General features: G+C 36.0%; 1 protein-coding gene across 3 annotated transcripts in view; it reads right to left on the minus strand.

The window, feature by feature from the left end:
- The window catches only part of CBLB (Cbl proto-oncogene B), a 121139-nt gene that overhangs the window by 17336 nt on the left and 83074 nt on the right, over positions 1-20729 (minus strand). For all 3 annotated transcript variants that reach the window (XM_030283610.4, XM_030283564.4, XM_072935197.1), the window contains 5 exons: positions 17792-17995; positions 10219-10404; positions 7312-7671; positions 4462-4556; positions 1559-1702 (listed from right to left, as the gene is read on the minus strand). In XM_030283610.4, coding sequence (XP_030139470.4) covers positions 1559-1702; positions 4462-4556; positions 7312-7671; positions 10219-10404; positions 17792-17995 — 989 coding nt within the window. The remainder of the gene's footprint in view (positions 1-1558; positions 1703-4461; positions 4557-7311; positions 7672-10218; positions 10405-17791; positions 17996-20729) is intronic.

Below are 20729 nucleotides of genomic sequence, written 5' to 3' on the forward strand. Positions count from 1 at the left end.
AGTTGGTGGTTTTAACCATAGAGCAACTTGAATAGCAAACTGAGGCATATTATGTGTAGCAAGTCCTGAATTCATGTAAAAAACCCCACCATATGCACAGTAAAAACTGGAGAAAACTTGGAAATCTTTCCATCTATAGCCTCTAAGGGTCTGGAAAAATACTGTACCAGTCAACTGAAGGCACTCAATTATTTTTTTCTGTAAAATAAAAATTGTAAGATTCTATTTCTCCAGCTGCTTATTTTCTCAAGAACATTTCAGTTTGAATCTATTTGCATCATTCCCATATAAAAGCACAACACAATCCCATAAAAATGGCATAGGCAAAAAGGATTAGGACCTTGGAATTTTAATCTTCTTGCTTCCCATTTTTTTGCTCAGCCAACAGAGTTTTATTTATCATTGATTTTTTTTAGTTTCATACAGTACTTAAAAAATTTAAGTACTTAAGTTCATTAAGCTTTAGCAACTGCACAATATTCATGTCTATGCAGTGAAGCCTGGACCAGGATTTCTAAGACAGAATTTTTAACCTGCATGCAAAGAGTGATCATATTATGAGCTTTTTTCTGCCTGTTTTAAATTCTACCTTAAAAGGTTTAAAAATCATTATTGGCTAATTTGGGGGTGAGAGACATGTTGAGCTTTATTGATGGTGGATCCTCAACACCACATCCTGACAGAGAGAGGGAAAAAACAGCGATACATCACAGAATTTTTAATCACAGGAAGGTCCAAGTTTTTTAGACCAATACTTGATTTTAATATCATACTTGTGACCTACAAATACAGTAAAATATATGTCCTTTTCCCCCCTAGTGACTCCAGACTTATTGTTTTAATTCCAGCCATTCATATCTTTTTAAGAGGCAAAGTTTAGCAGGAATGTCACAGCTTTCAGTTGCCATGTCCCTTGCTTCAAATCTCCTTGTCATAATCCATTAGTAATTCTGAGCAGTGAAAGTTTGGAGGTATTGTTTCAGAACATATTTAAAGCTAAGGAGACATATTCCACCTGTTCTCTTCCTAAGAAGCACAAAGAAAATATATTACCAAATGGGCTTAAAAAGCTAAAAAACTATACATTGGACAAAAAGAGAATCAAAGTATGTACATACGGCTACCAGTTCACATACTTTTCAGTACTGCATTGCTTTTAAATTGAATTATATAAAATGTGAAAAGCTAAGAATTTCAAAGCTGACTGGCAATTTCAGTCACACAATCCTCCTTAAAATTAAATTTGAGAGAGTTTTAGGGGTTGAATCTCCTGGTAAGTTTTGAAAACTTCAGTGTAAGGGGGAAAAAAAAAGACCCCAAGTTATAGAAATGGTATCCAAAGGCAAAAAACCCACACAGTTCTGACACAAGACAGATTCAATAATGTGAACTTCATAGATTTATATCTGTGGCGGTGGCCAAATGAAACAGAAGCATGGGTAATCCAAGCTTAGGAGGCAGGCAAGCTTAACCATAATTTCAGATATTGAATCCTGTTATTTTGGAAAAAGCAGAGGTTTTGTAAAAAAATTTTTTCAAGGCTGCTAAATCACCTTACCGAGCAAGCGGTTTTATATTATGACCATGAGGCGGTTGTGAGCTCAGTATTACAGGATGTGAAGAAGGAATTTTGTATTCATCATCATCATCTAGGTGTTCCCTTGATTTATCAGACAGAGAATTTGCTGAAGGACCAGGGCACCTAAGGAGATTAGAAAAATAATGGTTTATCTTCAGCTGTTAGGTACTTGACCTCAGATAATACTGAAAATACTCTTCTTTAGCCCAAACATCCTTAATAAGTCTGCTACACATGAGGAGACAAAAGCACCATGACCAACTTGTAAGGTTAGTGACTTTTTGTCACTGAGCATGCACAGAGGAAAGGGCAGCTACCCCTCTAAAACTTAAACAGTCACTTTAAGCAAGCACAACATAGAGAGCTGCAAAGAATTAAAGTACCAAATAGGCACTTGCAAGACTCGGCCTGTTTGCACTTATCAAAAACACTGAATGAAAGTTAATTCAGGACAAAAGGTGCTTAGTGATGCAGAGGACATTCTCACAGCCTGTCAGGCTGTGAGTAAGGACATGTCCTCTCACATGTCTGGAAGGTGCCCATCAGCCCTGCTCCTTCTGTCACCGAGAAGTGCCACACCAAAGGCTGAGCTCAAGGGAGACAGGAATTCCAAGCCACACTTGGCCTTAATGGGGCTATGACTTCACCTTCAACATTTTGGTAGCACGATGGGACAGACAACAAGAGGAGAAACACCTTTTGGTGCTACTTCCCCCTTAACTACCTCAAGGCAACTAAATATTCCTAATATATTCACAGAGTACACAGACCACGAAAGGCACTTGGAATTGGATGCGCTGTTACATACTCAAAAATGAATGCTCCTCATGCAAAATATCCCTGTGGTTTATGGTGCTTTTGAGACAAAGAGTCTGCTACTGATGTAGAAAAATAGGAGCTACTCACTGGAATGAAAAAAAAAACAAACCACTATTTAAATTTAAAAACTTGAAGATTTGGATAAGAATCACTCTGTATCTTTGACGTAAGAGTCTTAGATATCTTTTCAAGAATAAAACTGCAACTTGATCAAAACTGCTAAAAAAGTCTGACAAAATTACAGAAATCCAATTAAAAATAACTATTTTAACATGTTCAGTCAAAAACATAGAAGCTGAGTGGAAAATGAAAATCAGATGTTCAGTTAGCAGGAGTCCAATACTTCATTATTGAAGTACAGTTTATAGTCACTATTTTAGTAAAACAAAAATAAATCAGAGCTGTTTCCAGGAAAAATATAAAAAACAACAAAAACCTTCAGTGCTTTTCTATTAATGTAGCTTTTTAATAAAAAAAATGTCATATTTGTAACATTATATTCAGTAAAAGCTGATCAAACTGTTTAAGTAGGGATATTTTAGAATTGTGAAGTTTCAAGTAAGAGTCATTTTGCCTCTTTGTTATTTAGAATAAGACATTTCATACATTATCAATGTACCCTTCAGTCAAATGTTAGGAATTAGAGCCTGATTATAACAACAGAAAGAACAGAATGCATTAATGGGGCTCTGACTTCACCTTCAACACCTGGAGCTGTATGAAACAAACCAGCTCTCAATCCACCACACTGCACAGACTGGGGAGCACGAAAAAAAATGAGCAACTTGCTCAGATTAATTGGAGTAGCACAGTTGTGAAAAGCAGAGTATTTTGAATCATGTACAGTTCAACATTTATGAGTGCTGAGCACAGTCGATTCAACAGGAGGAAAAATAGACTGTAAAAATATTCTCTCTGACGTTTCCAAATAAATCATGCTAGATATTATTTGAGTTACATTTTTTGAAAGCAATAGTTGTGGCTGGTGGAAATTGCTGTCTTTAAAGATTTTTTCCCCCTTCCTCCCCAGTTTTTCCACCTAAATATTAGCATACAATATTATAGATTACTGGTATATTTCCTAGTGGTGACAAAAACCTAATCTTAAATAAATTGAAAATAGGCATATTAGTGTTTAAAGAAACAACATAAAATGATCACTTTTTAACAGTCATTCCACATAATATTTCAGTAATTAGATAATTTGAACTTCTTACTCCTAACGTTATGTATTGATAATTTATGCTTTAAAAATCAAAATTTAAAATTGCCTGTGTAATTTTTAAAAAGCGTAAGTACAAAGCCAAAACAGAAACAATTTTTTAAAATTTTTCCTCAAAAATCAATGGAGTTTGGATTTGCAAATGAAGGTTTTTCCTTCTTCCTGGAATTCATCAGTTTTCTATTCAGAAATCTTTGGTTAATGAAAGAATTCCTTTTGACCAAGCAGAAGTCACACATTCTAGCTTTGGATTGGCCTGACATGGATTTTGTGCCTGTACATACTGTTACAATATTGTGTGGACTTTCCAATGCTCTGTGTATACACTGTACTTTTTTTCTAGGCTACAACTGCAAGTATCTGAGTGAAAAAAAATGGGATTCTCATGAAGTAGGATGTTTTTCCATGCTATGAAATACAGAAATAAGAATATTCCCCTCTTCAGATTTTCATTGTGTTATGAAATAAGCAGACTAGAAGGGCACTGATGACATGAGGAATCCAACCCTACCTCCATCAGGTTACAACCCAACATTTAATTACAGGCATGCCTGGAAAATATTGTAAAATTTTCTTCTGAACTGGAAGTAGGCAGGGAGAACTTCACCCCAGCAATTGCTCCACCTGAAAACAGGCTCTTAAATAAAAAAATCAACCCTCCATTGCACCTTTATTGTAGTGTTCAGGAAAAAAAAATTACCCAGCCTATTAATAAAATGTTGAAATATATTTGTCTTCTGTATTTAAGCTAACTGAACACAAAAATGAAATGAGAAAGTTCTCAGGACTAATATGAATAACGTTAACTAGCACTCTTCTTTAATAGATAAAGTTAACTTACTTTATACTAGGGATGACAGAGCCAGCTGGAAGAGGGGGTGAAAGCCGTGGAGGGACGTCATATTCTTCACTCATGAGATGACCATTTGAAAAAACCTAAAAATCACAGAAGTATTACAATGGGTATCTCCTTCAATCACCATGGATATTCATCAACTAGGTGTGGGTAAAGGCTTTCCCAAGAGTTCACACCACAGAGCTGTCTCTGAAGTGACTCTCAGGCCTGTTTCAGCTCACCCCATTTTGGAGCTGTAGAACATGTTCGTTTAAAACTTCACCAAAAAGAAGCTTCACATGACAGTTACTGGACAGACCACCAGTTACAGCTGAAGTGCTTGGGGGAAAATTAAGATCTCAAGATTGCAAAGTGAGAGAGATGAAGTGTAATGGCAAAGCAATGGGTACATCATGCTAAACATATTAATTATTAAAACGGTGATACAGCGCTTGCCAGAATCCATCCTCCACCCACAGGATTGCCTTCCCAATTCTTGGCTTCTACCAACAGCAAAAAATTTATATTACAATTGATACATGCATCAGGTAAGAAAATTCATTCCATGTTTCCCCCATGACTGTAAATACAGCCTGAAATGGTAATTCAGGGTTGCTTCCTCTAATCAAATGGTTCATATCTACAACCTGAAGATGACAGTTCAAGCAGTACTTGGTCAAAGATCTATAAATGTAACTTCTCCAGACTACATTTCCACACTGACTAGGTATTCTAATTTGAAAAGTACTCATTCCATCAGCTTCAGTACTGTGCTAGACAACAGGAACGCTACATGAAGGTACAGTTGAAGATATAAACCCAATATCCTCTTAAAAATCAACAGAAAACCTGCTTCATTTAAACAACAGCCTAGCTCTAAGTAAAATTTTGGTGCTTTGGCTCAATGTTGAGAAATGCATTATATAATAATAATTAAATTATATATAATTTCATAGATGACTTAAGTACTTTTCATCACATATGTCAACAGCCCTTATGGATAGCAATTGAATTTCAGTAATGTACTTTCAAAATAACCAAAACCTCCACGTATATTTATGGGAAAATACTTTATATGTATATACATTAAAAACAGATTAACTGGAGATAAAAGGGTTAAATAGTTTGTGGTCTTCAGAAAAGCAAATAGATGAAAAAAATTATTTCTAACTACCATGGCTTAACCACAAATCCATCCATCTAAGCAAGAGCTCTGTAGTCTTGCACAAGCTGTGTAGTCTTCAAGAAAACAAAGAGAGCAGCTCTGAGTTAATAACCTCTATGAATAAATTACTGAGCTGCTTTGATAAAACTGATTAGAGCAGAACTAGGAATTTTTTCTTAGGACATCACCATTTGATCTCTTTTCAAAGCTAAGTCTGACCAGCTGTAAATGGTTTTGCAAGTGCCTGAAGCTGCTAAATGCCAGAATTCTCCTCACCTACAACAGAGGCAACTGGATCATCTAGTATTCCATCAGAAAATGCATACACAGTTTTGGCATGTGACAGTTCCAAAGTGGACTTGAGATGCTGTATTATTATGACATACAGGGATACATTGTTATCATGGATAATTTGCAAGAAGAATATAGCAAATCTAGAATATTCTCTCAAAGATATTTTTCAAAGGTTTTACACGAAAATTGTCACACAGACCCTCATGTACTGTTGCTTTACAAATTATGGTATTTAACAAATAATTTCTTTATGAGCAGCTTAATGTTAAGTATCGACAGAAAAGATTCAGAAACCACAAATCAACACTGGCCAATAAAACAGCGTGTAATGCTGCAGGAGGGTGTGAATTTAGTATTTCATTGGAAATACCTCGGCACTTTCTGCAGGCAGCTCGTGGCATCCGTGCTTCCTCATAAATCCCTGCTTGGTATTCTCTCAAAGTTATTTTTCAAAGGTTTTACATGAAGATTGTCACTCAGACCCTCATGTAGTGTTGCTTTACAAATTATGGTATTTAACAAATCATTTCTTTATGAGCAGCTTAATGTCAAGTATCGACAGAAAAGATTCAGAAACCACAAATCAACACTGGCCAATAGAAAGAGCGTGGAAGACAATGCTACAGGAGGGTGTGAATTTAGGACTGAACACCCAATTCTTCCTATTTCATCTTCCCCAACACAGACCTTCACGTACTGTTCCTTTATAAATTACGGTATTTAACAAATAATTTCTTGGTGATCAGCTAAATATTAAGTATCGACAGAAAAGATTCAGAAACCACAAATCAACACTGGCCAATAGAAAGAGCGTGCAAGACAATGCTGCAGGAGGGCATGAATTTAGGATTGAACACCTCATTGGAAATACCTTGGCACTTTCTGCAGGTGGCTCGTGACGTCTGTGCTTCCTCATAAACTCCTGCTTGGTATTCTCTCAAAGATATTTTTCAAAGGTTTTACATGAAGATTGTCACTCAGACCCTCATGTAGTGTTGCTTTACAAATTACGGTATTTAACAAATCATTTCTTTATGAGCAGCTTTATGTTAAGTATCGACAGAAAAGATTCAGAAACCACAAATCAACACTGGCCAATAAAACAGCATGTAATGCTGCAGGAGGGTGTGAATTTAGTATTTCATTGGAAATACCTTGGCACTTTCTGCAGGCGGCTCATGACATCTGTGCTTCCTCATAAACCCCTGCTTGGTATTCTCTCAAAGATATTTTTCAAAGGTTTTACATGAAGATTGTCATTCTTTATGAGCAGCTTAATGTTAAGTATCGACAGAAAAGATTCAGAAACCACAAATCAACACTGGCCAATAAAACAGCATGTAAGACAATGCTGCAGGAGGGTGTGAATTTAGGATTGAACACCTCATTGGAAATACCTTGGCACTTTCTGCAGGTGGCTCGTGGCGTCTGTGCTTCCTCATAAACCCCTGCTCGGAGGGGACGCGGCCGTGCCTCCCGTTGAGGTTGGCGGTGGCGGTCAGTCCTGCTTTGGGGGAGGCGTCGCCCCTGGCTTGGCAGCCTTGGCTGGTCCCAAAGACGTCCCTGGGACACCAGGCCTCCAGGGGCACGGGCTGCTCCCGGGCTGGCAGGTTCTCCCCGTGGTGCAGGTGCCTGGCGCTCCGGCTCTCCGGCAGCATCGGGGGAGGCCGCTCCGGCGGCGGCGGCGGAGGGTCGCGCAGGGGAGGCGGCGGCGCTGGCAAAGGCTTGTCCTGCTTCCTCACCATGCAGGGAGAAGACTAAAGGGCACATGGAAGTTACAAAAAAAGAGAGGAGTCACACAGAGGCATGAACGTCGCTCGTGGCCAAGCGCGGCTTCGTCGTTTCTGAGGTATTTTCTTGGCACCACAGCAGTAGTCGCCAGGAGGTTGAATGCAGGCCTTGCTGGCGTTCTGCAGACAACCTGGCCCTTCTTCAGAAAGCATTCCCCCATTTCTGATGTTGCATGAGTAACCCAAGCAAGGAGTGGAAAGCAGAAAAGACAGCTAACTCAGGCAGATTTATCTGACCCGTTGTTTTTTCCAGTATCCTCTGCTTTGATCATGTGAATCACTTACTAATCTGCCGAAATGAATTCTGTGGGCTGTGTCTTCCACATCAGGCTTCCTGATGTGGAAGAGAAACCCAAAACCCCAAACAAAATAAACTCCCAGAGGAGTAACTTGCTGACAGCAAACGAGCAAAAAAAGCAATGACTAGAGAGCAAGGGGAAGAAGAAACAATTATTTCATTTTTAATTATATACCTAGGGATGACTCAAATCTTTACATGACATGCACTGTGTTAAGAGTACCAAATCTGTTTGAACTACAGTTCAGTTTTACAGGTAGCAACCTAATTAGTTTGTAGTTTTACTTGCAATTAGCTTATCTGCAAGTAATATTTGTCAGAATACTTGCTTTCTAAGAATTGAATTATATCATAAATGGCTAAATGTAGTCTAAAATTATGTATGCTACTACTAAAAAGCTGAAACCTAAGTTATCAGGAAAAAAACTTCATAGCTGCACAAATCCAAGCACAAATCTGACAAAACCCAAACATTTTCATTATGACTGAATTACTAATGGCAATTTACAAAGTAACAGTTGGGCCAGGTCTTTACAAATGCTTGATCTCCAGCTACCATAAGAAATACAGGGAAGATTATTTTCCTGGGAATGTATAATTTTCTTGGACTTTGGTAAGCCTGCATATTATTACCACTTAAAAAAATGGAGGTCACCAAACTTTTAAGACAGCATTTGCTCTCACTTCACTGGCTAGCCCAGCACTATTCTTCAAGCAGTACCTTAACACGTGACTTGAACCACAATTAAAGTTATTTTACCTACACGCCTATGCATATTAAAAGGAAGTAAACTAAATAAAGAACTGTTTAACTTCCTTGCTAGTCAAGTAAAATAGTTCTTTTCATTGTCAACACAGGAAAATAATAGCCTGGTCCTGATTTTTTGTTATACCTTATAGTTATAAATTATAGTTTTTAACTTGAGCAAAATAGAAAAGTTGTGGATTTTTTTCCTTAAGGAATAGTTTTGGCAGGGCTAAATAATCTTTTTTTTCTTTTAAATATAATTTTTTAATGTATGAGATTATTCTTTGTTACTCCCATAGTGTTTCTCTTGAACCCCACAATTTTTTTTTCCAGCAAAAGTTTAACGTAAAACAAGCATCTTCAAAAAATTAAAGCAGCATTAATGCTATTCCTGGTTTAATTTTTTTTAAAGCCATGAACTCTGCAAAAAACCCTATTGTAAAACTAATTTTTAATGGATGTGGCATATGTTTTGTGTATATCCTCAATGTGTTATAAATTCCTTTGCATAATATAAGAAAGAAGATTAAAGAAACTATTCAAACTTCTATTTTTTCTTCTAATTTATAAACCAGTAAAATCTTAAAAAGATATTGATTTTCAACCTTCAAGTAAAAAAAAGAAACAAGCTACTTCAAACTGGATTATTATGAGCACACAGGTTTCAAGTCATGTCCTGAACTTGAATTTGAATTAATCATATAAAAGTGAAAAATTTTAATCTAACTCGCTCTCTCTATTCAGCAATTATAATAAAACAATCAACTTGTTACAGAGAGCAGCAAACAGTATTTTTGTTCTTGTTCATGCTTATCCACTCAAAAAATCATTGAATCTTTAGTAGCACTAGTTTTACAAAACACAGCATACAATCCTATTGGCTATAGAGTAATTATTATTTCCTTTGAAATTTGAGTCCTATTATATGCCATTTAAAGTTTTGAAAGCAGTGTATCTGCACATATTTTTCTTGTAAGGACACTGTGGAAATTGAACATAAATCCTCATGAAAGGAAAACATATAATTTTAATGAGATAATGACCTTTAAATCTATTTTCAGGAAACTTTAGCTTCTATTTATTTTCATTAATCAGAGTTTGTTACAGAACTGATCCATTACTGCAACATCTTTAAAATTCTGACCATAACCAAGTACAATATAATCATCAGACAAACTGAAGTAATATTTGACCAACACATACAACCAGAAACATTTAGCTACTAAAGGTGTTATAGAAAGAGAAGAGAGCTCATCAATACAGATCTAAGCTAAAGTTTCTTTAAACTAGAAGGAAATAAAGCTCTTTTGGGCAGAGCAAAATCCTGAAAACACAGTATCAATGGAAGGGTTTGAAACAGTCCACTTTACAAAAAAACCAAGAATCTAACCTTGGAAAAAAAAGAAAATGCAATTTCTCAGAATTCTTATATTCTTATATATCCTTATATTGGTCCAGGAACACTTACCTTTGGTGACCCTGTGGGGCTGGCACACGGTGACCGTGCCACTCCCTTCTGAATCAGATCCAAACGGGGAGGGACAGGTGGAAGACTAAGATGAGGGATTTGCAGGGGGTCTGGAAGTGGTTTTCTTCTTTGTGCAAGAGGGGAAGATCCTGGGGAAGTCACTGGTGAGTTCTGCCTATCATTGCACTTCAGGACAGAAAAAATAAAATAACCTTTTAACTGATGATCAAGTATACAACTTCCATTCCCCAACTAAAATGCTTGATACTTATCAGATACTTACTAAGAGTCAATTATAATAGTAATTTTACATAATGGACACCTGGACAGTAGAGCTCATCTTATAGCTACTGAAAAAGAAGTCTACAAGTCATTCTACCTCAAAATAAAGACCCGTGTTGGCTTGTGATGAAAAAATTAATATATATTCCAGCAATTTGTATTATAACCTAACAATCACTGCCAAACATGAAGAAAAAAAATTTATAAATTCTACCATAGCATTGCTACTCTTGATAGCTTTTTTATTAACAGAAAGTACTCAATCTAAAGTTCTACAAATTATTTTTAAAAGCTGGAGATCCATGATATTGCCTGTTACTACTTATGCTCATTTTCAAATCATACTTCCATACAAAACAGAAAGTATGCCTTTGGAAAATTTACCAATCAAAGTCACCAGCAAGACATTTAGGAAAGAAGTGAAATCAGAAAAAAAAAAAAAAAAAGAAGGGATTATAAAAATCATTTTAGAACAATTTCATCATTTAAGCAAATACTGATAATAACACAATGAACTAATAACACAAACATTTAACATCCCCCTCCAGGGACAAATTATGATTTCTTTTTCCCTTGATCCATCCTTTCAAATTCTTCAGAAGCAAGGATTTCAACTCTAGAGAGGCAAAACCACACCCCTCTTTGGGCTAAAACTCTTGGATAAAAACTTTCCCCTCTCTTCATAAGCTTTTCCCACGAATGCTGAAAATCCACAGCGATAACTGAGATGAGAGTAGGAAGTTCTTTAACAAGGTAAACAAGTAAGCGACACTACCTGTCTTTACACACCATCATTATTTTAAAGAAACTGGAAGGTTCGTAAATTCAAAAGCAGAGTGAAGAAAGGGATCTAGAGCACTGATCCTTATCAATGCTCTGAACTACAGCTTAGTTTAATATCCCATTCTATACAACAGGGATTGCTACTACATTTTCTTCAAAAATAGAAACCACCACAGTGTTACTGTCAACAGAGCATGAAAATGCAGGAGAGGGGTGAGAAGATGTTGAAAGCTAGAAGGGTAATGTGCAACTCCATCATCAGGATGATTTTTGTTTTGCTATCTAGAGTATTCCCCACTTTGTCTACATGTACAAGCTCAATGTCACAACTAAACATTCAAATTCAAGAGGCAGAGCAGTTAGATTTGTGGTTTTTGTGGCTACCAGAAGTTTCTCAGTTTCTCTCTTCAGTGAAGAGATGGTCTCAATATTAATATTAAATGCCTTGAATAAAGTATTTAAATTTTATTTGTTTCATTTCATTGGTGAATGACCCTGTCCTTGACTGGAATACCATAAATATAAGCACATAAATTACCAAAGCATTTAGCCTCTCAACATTAAGGGAAGTTGAATAACTAAGCAAGATGTGTATCTTGCAAGCATGCATGAGCAACAGTAATTATAGAATTACTATAAACTGAATGTCAATTCATTTTCCTTATCAGAAGGCATCTATCAGTTAAACAGCATAACAAACATTGTACCATTTAACAGCAGTAGTTTTCAAAGTTTAGTTACAACTCCTTAAAGCAATCCTGAAAGCCAAGGATTTGCAATACAATATACTCCAAGGACTGACTTCAGCAGACACAAAATGAATTTATTTCCCAAATTATCTGAAATAGAGCTAAATAAGCTGGTCACACCTCCAAAAAGATTCAATTATTTAAAATAAATGAAAGTGATATAGTTAAGTCACAGCATTTTATGGTGTTGCACAGCATAATACATTTCAGTCAGCAGGGAATTGTTCCAGAAGAGCAATCATATATGTGATAGGAGTAGGAAACAAAGAGTAAGAAAGATAGGAAATACTGAAAACCAATTATTGGACAGGAAACATTTGTTCGGAATTTAGGATGTTCTAATTGTCGCATCATCAAACTAATTAACACAATTTCCTGAGAGAGCAACCTGAGATTCTCAAATGGGAGATTGCATGGAATTGTACAAATCCCAGCTGAGTGAACAGCACTGCAGTGACATCATTTTAAGAATATCCATCCCTGTTTCTATCTGGCAAACTTCTCTTACACAGCTCTCTCTAAAGAATCATTAGGCAAAGTGATGCCCTCTTCTCTCAGTGTGCTCACTTGCTCCATCCATGTCAGACTTCTTTTCTCCAGCTGCAACAGCTTTTGCAGAGACAAAAATCATAGAATATTCACATTTAAAACTCATTAATTTAAAAGTTCAAGATACTTAAACCCTGACATGCTTTTAAACCCAGTGAAGCAAGCAATTTAATTTATGTGATAAAACTTCTAGTTCCATATATTAGCTTGGTATTTGGCTACCTTTATCACATCCCACGGACAGTAAACCACAACTAACAAAACAAAATGGAAAATTTTCGAAGTAGTAAGTGAGAGGACACGAATTTAGGCTTATACCCATGCTTTGTTATGTCTTGTTTTAAAATAGCAAAGTAATTTTTCGGTCCCCTGGACTACTATGCTATACTACAGCCACAATGCCAACAGAACATGCTGCGACCCCAGAGATTTCAAAAAGGGAATTGATTATGGCTAACAAGTTAAAGAGTAACAATTGAAAAAAAAAAAAAAAACTTAAATAGCTGCAAGCAAAAGCAACTTTTCTCCCCCTGCAAGGAAGCTTAATCTGTATATCACCACTTGGTGCTGAAGTAAGAGCAAAAGCTTTGCTGGGACAAATAATTCTTTGTTTGGATCCACCGATACTAAAAATAAAATAAAACCAAATATTCCACAGCAGCAAACAGGCTTTCCTTGGCACTCAGTATCAGATTTCCATCACACTCCCAATATGAAAATCCCATATTTTCCAGTCCACCCCCATCCAACCTGTCCAACTGCATCATTTGATGAGTGACAGCTAGGCCAACAAGAAGGCTGCATCATTAACAGATGTAATAATATCTACTCTTTTTGGCATACTCTCCTAAAATTCCTCTTTGTCACCTACTGGAGGTTTTTGGATGTTTTTTATATGCTCGGAAAAAATGTGCAGTGAGAGAGAATAGTGACGAAAAGCTAAAACAAGCAAGTGATTAAGACACAAACTAGCTGAAATGAACTGGCAGTGACAGAAGACAGACCTGCAGTGTACAAAGGGGCTCTGCTGCACACACAGAGACCTGTGCAATAAAGATGTAATTAAGGAGAAGAACACAGACTCCTTTGTAACAACATGGGCTTCATCTGGCTGGCACGACTGCTGCCAAGGGAAAAGCAGCTGGGACTTACTTTGCAGTTGTACTGCAGAAGGGACCACACTTGTGTTTTTCCATCAGATATATTTGTTACTGGGATACACTGGTATCAGTTTGTTCCTAGCAGTTGTGAATTCAAGAAAAAACCGGCTTCTAACACTGATTACAATTTCTAGTCAAGGTTTTTTTTTTTTTTTCTGATGGAAATATTAACAGCCCGGCTATTGAATCAAGAGTTTTCAAATAATTTTATGCCAGAAAGACCCATATAAACAGCATACTCAACATAAACCCTAATGATTGACTCACTGAGCAATACTATCCTGCCTGTTAATGTTCTTGGAGCAAACTCAAACTGCATGAGACATCTAAGAGGGTCCAAGCAGACCTACACCAGAAACAGCTTTCTGAAGTTTATTTATAATCAGGTAAGAGTAACTCACATATTTGTTATTTCTTGTTAAGATAAGCTGTGACCTATACAGAGCTGTATAATCTAGGCTTAAACCTTAAATGAGGATATAAATTTACATCACTTAACACTGGTGACAGCAAACATGTCTTTAAAAAGACAGATTTATTCTCTTTATCTTTGCTGATCCAAGGAAATGCACGTGAAGGAGGGAGAGGGAGTTAGGTCTCAGAGTCAGCAGCACACTGCCAAGGGAATCAGTAATTAGGGGAGGCACACTGCTCCCAGCATTTATAGCCAACTAGTTATGATTACACACCAGCTTACTAGTCTGTAATCAGTTAATTAAGTCACTCCTGTTAAGTGACATGATCTTAGCACATTCCACCAACCAGGTGTACCATTATGTAGGAAGTAAAATGCATATATGAGTTCCAGGTACTGCCAAAGGGAATATCTGGATACATACTTCAAGTCCTATTTTTATATTTTAATATTTTAAAATTTTATATGATGAAATAAAAAACATTATACAATACATGCCTTCCATTAACAGAAAAAAAAAGTCAACTTAATAATATGGAAATGAGTGAAAACAGCCTCCTCCCATATTTTGAGAGCCAAAGTAATTTGTTGTTATTGGCCAAATTTGACCTAACTCACCTGCTGGAAGAAGCCCAGTCATGGCAAACTGTCTTTCAGCCTTGACCATTTCCTATCATTATTTTAAAGTACAGCATGAATCAATCAATCAGGGTTTTGCACACTCAGATAACAAGGAAAATAATTTCAGAGAAGACAGTAACACCCCAGATGTGGTAACTTCATCTACTTTTAGACAAAAGTGTTTATAGACAGTTAATTCACTTTAGGGTACTGAAAACTTCATAGTCTCCTATACTGGTAGAGCCCTCGTCTATGTTTCCATGGGATATTATTTGGATCAAACAATTACTGTAAGCACTTAAGTCTCAAAATTATTTGCTCTTAGCATTACCTATTTTCCTTATTTTCTTTCTTTTTAAAATAAGTGTATCAAATTATGTCTTGTAACAAAGTAAAGTGACAGAGAACTCTTCATTCATTAGGAAAATTAAATATTAAACATTATACAATAACTAACATACTCTATTAGATTCAAATGCCTGCTTTAAAAATTTAAAAAAAAAAAAAAACTATTTTAGCTATTTTCAATATTTACCTGAGCTTGTAATCTCCACTTTTTAATATTCATTTAATAATGTTGTGCTTTGCTAGAACAAAAGCTTAGAAGAGGAACATTTTGGGCAATAACTGCATTAGCTAATCTGATACCATGGGGCTGAAATTTCTCAGTGAGGAAACAATTAACAGAGGCTTTTGGCAACATTCTTCCTCTTTTTTTTTTTTTTTTCATTAAGAAATATCAGAAGACAACTTGGAAATAAAAATAAATAAATAAAAAAAAAGCTGATTGATGATGCAGATAAACAGCCTCACTGCAGTGGATTTCTCCAAAGCCTCTGTTAGGGTTGATCTGTGCTACTGCTGACTCATACACAACACTTAGCAAGAATTATTCATTATTCTTAATGTGCATCCACTTACTAATTCCTTTAAGGAATGTCTAAGGAGCTTTGTGATTATTCTTTTTGTTAAAGCAATTTCAAATCTGAGGTCTTTCAGAGACTTAATTCAGACACCTCTTAAGAGTTTCTGACAACAGTTCAGGCATACGAGGTAAACTGCAGAACTGGAATTTTTCTGATCTCTGATTGAGTATTTCCACAACATATTGTGAAGCCCTACAGTCACTTTCATCCAAAATTCATGTCCCTGAAACTCTTCTCTTCTAATGAGTTTCACTGACCAGATTTTTCTTAGAATGGTCAGCCAGGTGATTTGACACAAACATATCCCATTTGATTTTCAAGGATTAACAGATTTATGTTGAGAAAGCTTACCACATGTCCACGCAATAAAGTAAGAATTGAAAAATTTGTTCACGGAAATTACAAAGTCATAACAGTACCAGCAGGTTGGCTGCAAGAGCTAAATTATTGTCTTTGCCACCTAACTTCCATAATTTCAACAAATTATGTTACTACCCCTGTCACTATGCAGCACACTGTTCATATGAACAGCATTAATGACAAACAAAAGAAAATTTCACTAAGAGTAAAGTTCTACATAATGTCACAGAGAAAAGTATAATTTCTTTAAGCAGGCTCCAAAGATACAGTGATTAGCAGGAAAAATAAATAATGGTTAAAGAAACAGGCAAGTCTTATGAAGACATTGCTAACAAAAAATATATATGAGCAATGCCACAGGTAGTATGGTTAAGACCATCACTGCACAACCAATGGCAACAATTTTAAGAAAACAGCAGCTAAAAATCACCAAATGATGCAATAATTCAACAATTCCAAATAGACTTCAGGAGGCTGGAGGAGTGAAGATTTCTTTCAGTGAACAATGAACTCAATGAAACAAAAATAGCAAGGCACAAAAGCACTCAAGAACTTGGTGGATACCTAAAAGAAGACTTCTTATAGTAAACCTATTGTTCCTTCTTTTGATAAAGGCATAATGCATTTTTGCCTTATCATGGAAGTGATAGTGTTATAAAAGCCCATCAATTCAAGGCTATCTCACAGAGGTCATGCTGCAGACTGCAATTTAAGTCCAGGAAGGAAGGATAAACTGTTCCCAAGGGTAGAGCATGTTGTATTATGTACACAACACCAGAATGATTCATAAGCCTTAAGAGGTTAGGGAGGCTATCAGAAGCATGTATATTAACTGACAGATATTCTCAGATATGAGGATGAAGAACACTCTTTTTTTAACAAATAGAATGATAAGGAAATGGAAAAGTAAGATGTTACAAAATTAATTCCAAGGCAACAATTCAGTCTAGGTGACCTTAGTATAAGGTAAAATCTGGTAAATGCTCTGTCAAAATCAGTGTCACAGGGCCTCTGACAATATCTATTCCAGGCTAAAATAGAGTAGTAAAAACTATGACCATAAAATAAACTTTTGTCAATGATAGTGCTTATTTATCAGTAGTAAAATCTCCTGCAATGAGATCAGAATTCAACATGGAGCCCCTTCAGGACAAAAAACATCCGAAAACACAAAGTCACTATGGATAATCTCAAAAATAATTTTCCCAATAAGAGTATCTGATAGTAAAAATTACAGAAAAAAAAAACTTAGCCAACTCAGATGAAACATAACTAAAAGATACTTGTGTGCAGTATGAATTAGGTGTCAAGTCACTTTTATAAAGCAATAATATTGAAAACTGTTTAGAAACTCAACTTTAATCCTAAAACATTCTGTGCACGTGTACACACATGTGCAGAAAACAAATGCATGTAGGAATGGTTTTGTTCTTTACAAATAAAAGCTCAGGGAATTGTCCATACAGCATAGTTTGGATAAGAGTTTCAGCTAGTGCAAACTCATGCTTTGCCCATTATAAACTGTTATCTCAGTTCACATCAGCTGAAAAGCTGGATTTTTTTTTTCCCTCCGATTCAACTTCAGTCTTAATGCATTTGTAGTAATACATTTTGGTTTTTCAACTCCAAAACTGCTCAGTGAGATGCTGTGAGCTGAAGCATGAAGTGCAGCCTCTCACTTTGCTTACAAACATCTGGGTTCAGCTGCTGTGCAGAGTTTGAAGTTACCTTTCGGACTGAAGCCAAACGATTCATCATTAGAGACTCTTCTCTATCATCATCATCATCCAAGTCCAGCATGGGCATGCTAAAGCTATCCAAAATACTGCAGCACCTGGAATTCTCATCCCTGGGATCAAAGGGATCCACGATGATTGGCTCAGTCCCTTTGATTTCACAGCGGCAGAAAGGGCAGCCCTGGCCATCAGATTCCTGCAGCAAGACAAAAACGTAGATAAATTTAAAAACAAACAAAACCAGCAATAATTTTAAAAGTAGGATTTACACCTTTTACACAGAAACATCCTCAACTGGTTTCTAAAAGCTTGTAAAGGAGGACTGGAGTAAACAGGAAACAGATTAACACATATTTAACTATAGTAAATCATAAAATGACTGCAGATTTAAAACATTCCCTCTTCAATAGACTAAGCTTCACTTAAAAATGACTAATCAAAATGTAGCTATTATCTCTACAAAGCACTAAATCAGTCTTAATATTACAGGTCAGGAAGTAACACGTTTTCTTTCAGGCATACATTTTGCTATTTCTTCAAGAGAAAGAAGGTGAGGTGTGTAGGCAGAGATAATGCATTTTATTATATACCTTTTATATTAATCCTTAAGTATTTATTTTTCATTTGATGTTAGGAAATGCAGGCAAGTTTTATGGCATGTAGCTCTTCTTGGAAAAACAAATTCAGTCCATCACAGCTGCAGCATTACCAGCATTCAGAACACCTAAAGCTACAGTTTTCTTCACATTTACATTAAAAAATCAGGACTTAACTACATTGCCAATAAATTATATAAAACATGGAATTATTTTCACATATTATCAGAAACCAGAACTACTTGAATTTTAATTTTAAAGTAGTATGTGTTCAATGATTTTCAAGCAGCCATATTCAATTCCTTTTACTTATTTCAGAACTGTATTTTTTCTCATCAGAAATAAACAAAAAGCCTTAAGATTCAGACAACTAATGAACAAAAATCAGAAGTCTTTCAAGCACTTATAGAAATATTTCCATCAAGAAGCAAAACATAGACTTGAATTATAAAAAAAAAAAAATTAAAATAAAAACCCACTCCCAAAGAAATAAAACCACAAACAAACCCCCACCCAGAAGAACCATGAAGTTTTGAGAGTTCAAGATAATTCAAAGTGAAATCACATTGTGTTGTATTTGCAGTCAGGGAGACAGACAGATAGCTAAAGAGATATGAACACCAGAATTAATTCTAAACAACCTACTTATACCAAAATATAACCAAGAAAGCAAAGGCTTTTGATTTCTCAGATGCAAAAACAACATTAACTTTTTCCTAGCATTATTTTTATCTTGACACTTGGCAGTCTTACTAAACTGACAGATGATTTTACAGTTCTTGGATGAGCTGTATCACAAGGTCAGATAAGTATAAATGATTGTCTCCTGACATCACTTGCAGGATTAGCACTGGATTTTCATTTTGTATGGAAAGACACATCTACTCTACTTTCAGCACCATAGGTACAACTAGCTAGTCAACTCTAGTATGTCAAAAAACATCTTCAAATTAAATGGTCCATGGTCAGGTGAACAGAAGTCCTTCCTCACTATACAACTCCTTACAGTTTCATTTTCTAAAAAAAAACCTTATCAATGAGGCACAGAGCTTTTAGTTTTCAAGGCTGCCTTATACCTGTGTTCTGCACTAGCAGTTTCCACCCTTTCTTTTGAAAAGCCTTTGTAACCAAACATATCAGCAGACTCGTATTCAATAGTATGAATATATACCCAAGATGTCTATATTAATACACACACTTGTCCATGCCCTCAGAAAGGTTATTTAGAACGGTATTAACCTTACAATAGAGCCTATATGCCCATATGCTTTTAGAAAACATGTCATTTTCAGACAATAGGTTTCTGTGGTATAAAATGACATTTTACTCCTGCTGCATAATACAGAAAGGAAACAAGTAAACCAAGCCTTGTCTGAGAGGCTGAACAGCTCAATCATCCTCAGTATTCTATGCAGATGGGATGCTGCTTACCCAATTTTCTTCTGCTCAGTGAAAACATCTGTATTGGATCTCTTGAGGCACGCCTAACGAGCCATTATGCTGCCAATTAAACAACCCACCAGCAGCTCACAACAGCTGATGCTGCCACAGTGTAATACCTCTTCATTGCCTCACTAATTATACAAAAGTTAAATTTGTAATGAAGTCTGAAATGTACCTGACCAATTACAGCTGGTAGCTGTGTTCTGATGAAACCTGGTGCATTGAAACATGTCAGCCTTCTGAGCCTAAAATGCTTTGTCATTCTCTTCCTGAATCTCTGTCTCCCAGCCAAGTACTGGGGACCTTCAGCTTCTCAAGCAGAGCACATCACTGACCCAAGATTGCCAAAGATCACAGAGATTTCAGTCCTTCTGCTCAGCCCTGTGAGCTGAGCAAAAAACAAATGGACAAGCAAACAAAACCAACAAAACTATACACCTCTCAGAATTTTTCACAATTTTTAAAGTCAATAATTTATGTGGTCAGACCTCTGTCATTCAGAAAAAAAGAAAGAATAGAGAAAGGGTAGCCCTGAAATGAGAAACATAGTTCCAGCTCAGCAGCTGCTTAGTAGTGAAATAAATATCTTTTTGTGGGTATTCCTCAAATGGAATTTCCTCAGAATTTCTGACCTATGGCCAATTTGAAAGATTTGTGTTTGGAACATCAAACTCAAATTTCACAAAGAACACAAAATTGGAAACTTTGTTTTCAAGAGACCTTTATTGCTAATGGAAGAAAAACTGAAATGATACTTCTGATATATTGTGTTGGTTTACCATTGAGGCTTACTTAATTAGGTAGAAAATGTCCTAATTAGAAAAGGAAAATTATAGTACTTGAAGACATGCCACAAATGTAAAAGTGAAAACACATTGATGGAGGAAGAAC

This window comes from Taeniopygia guttata, chromosome 1 (assembly GCF_048771995.1).
Source record: "Taeniopygia guttata chromosome 1, bTaeGut7.mat, whole genome shotgun sequence".
NCBI classification, from domain to species: domain Eukaryota; kingdom Metazoa; phylum Chordata; class Aves; order Passeriformes; family Estrildidae; genus Taeniopygia; species Taeniopygia guttata.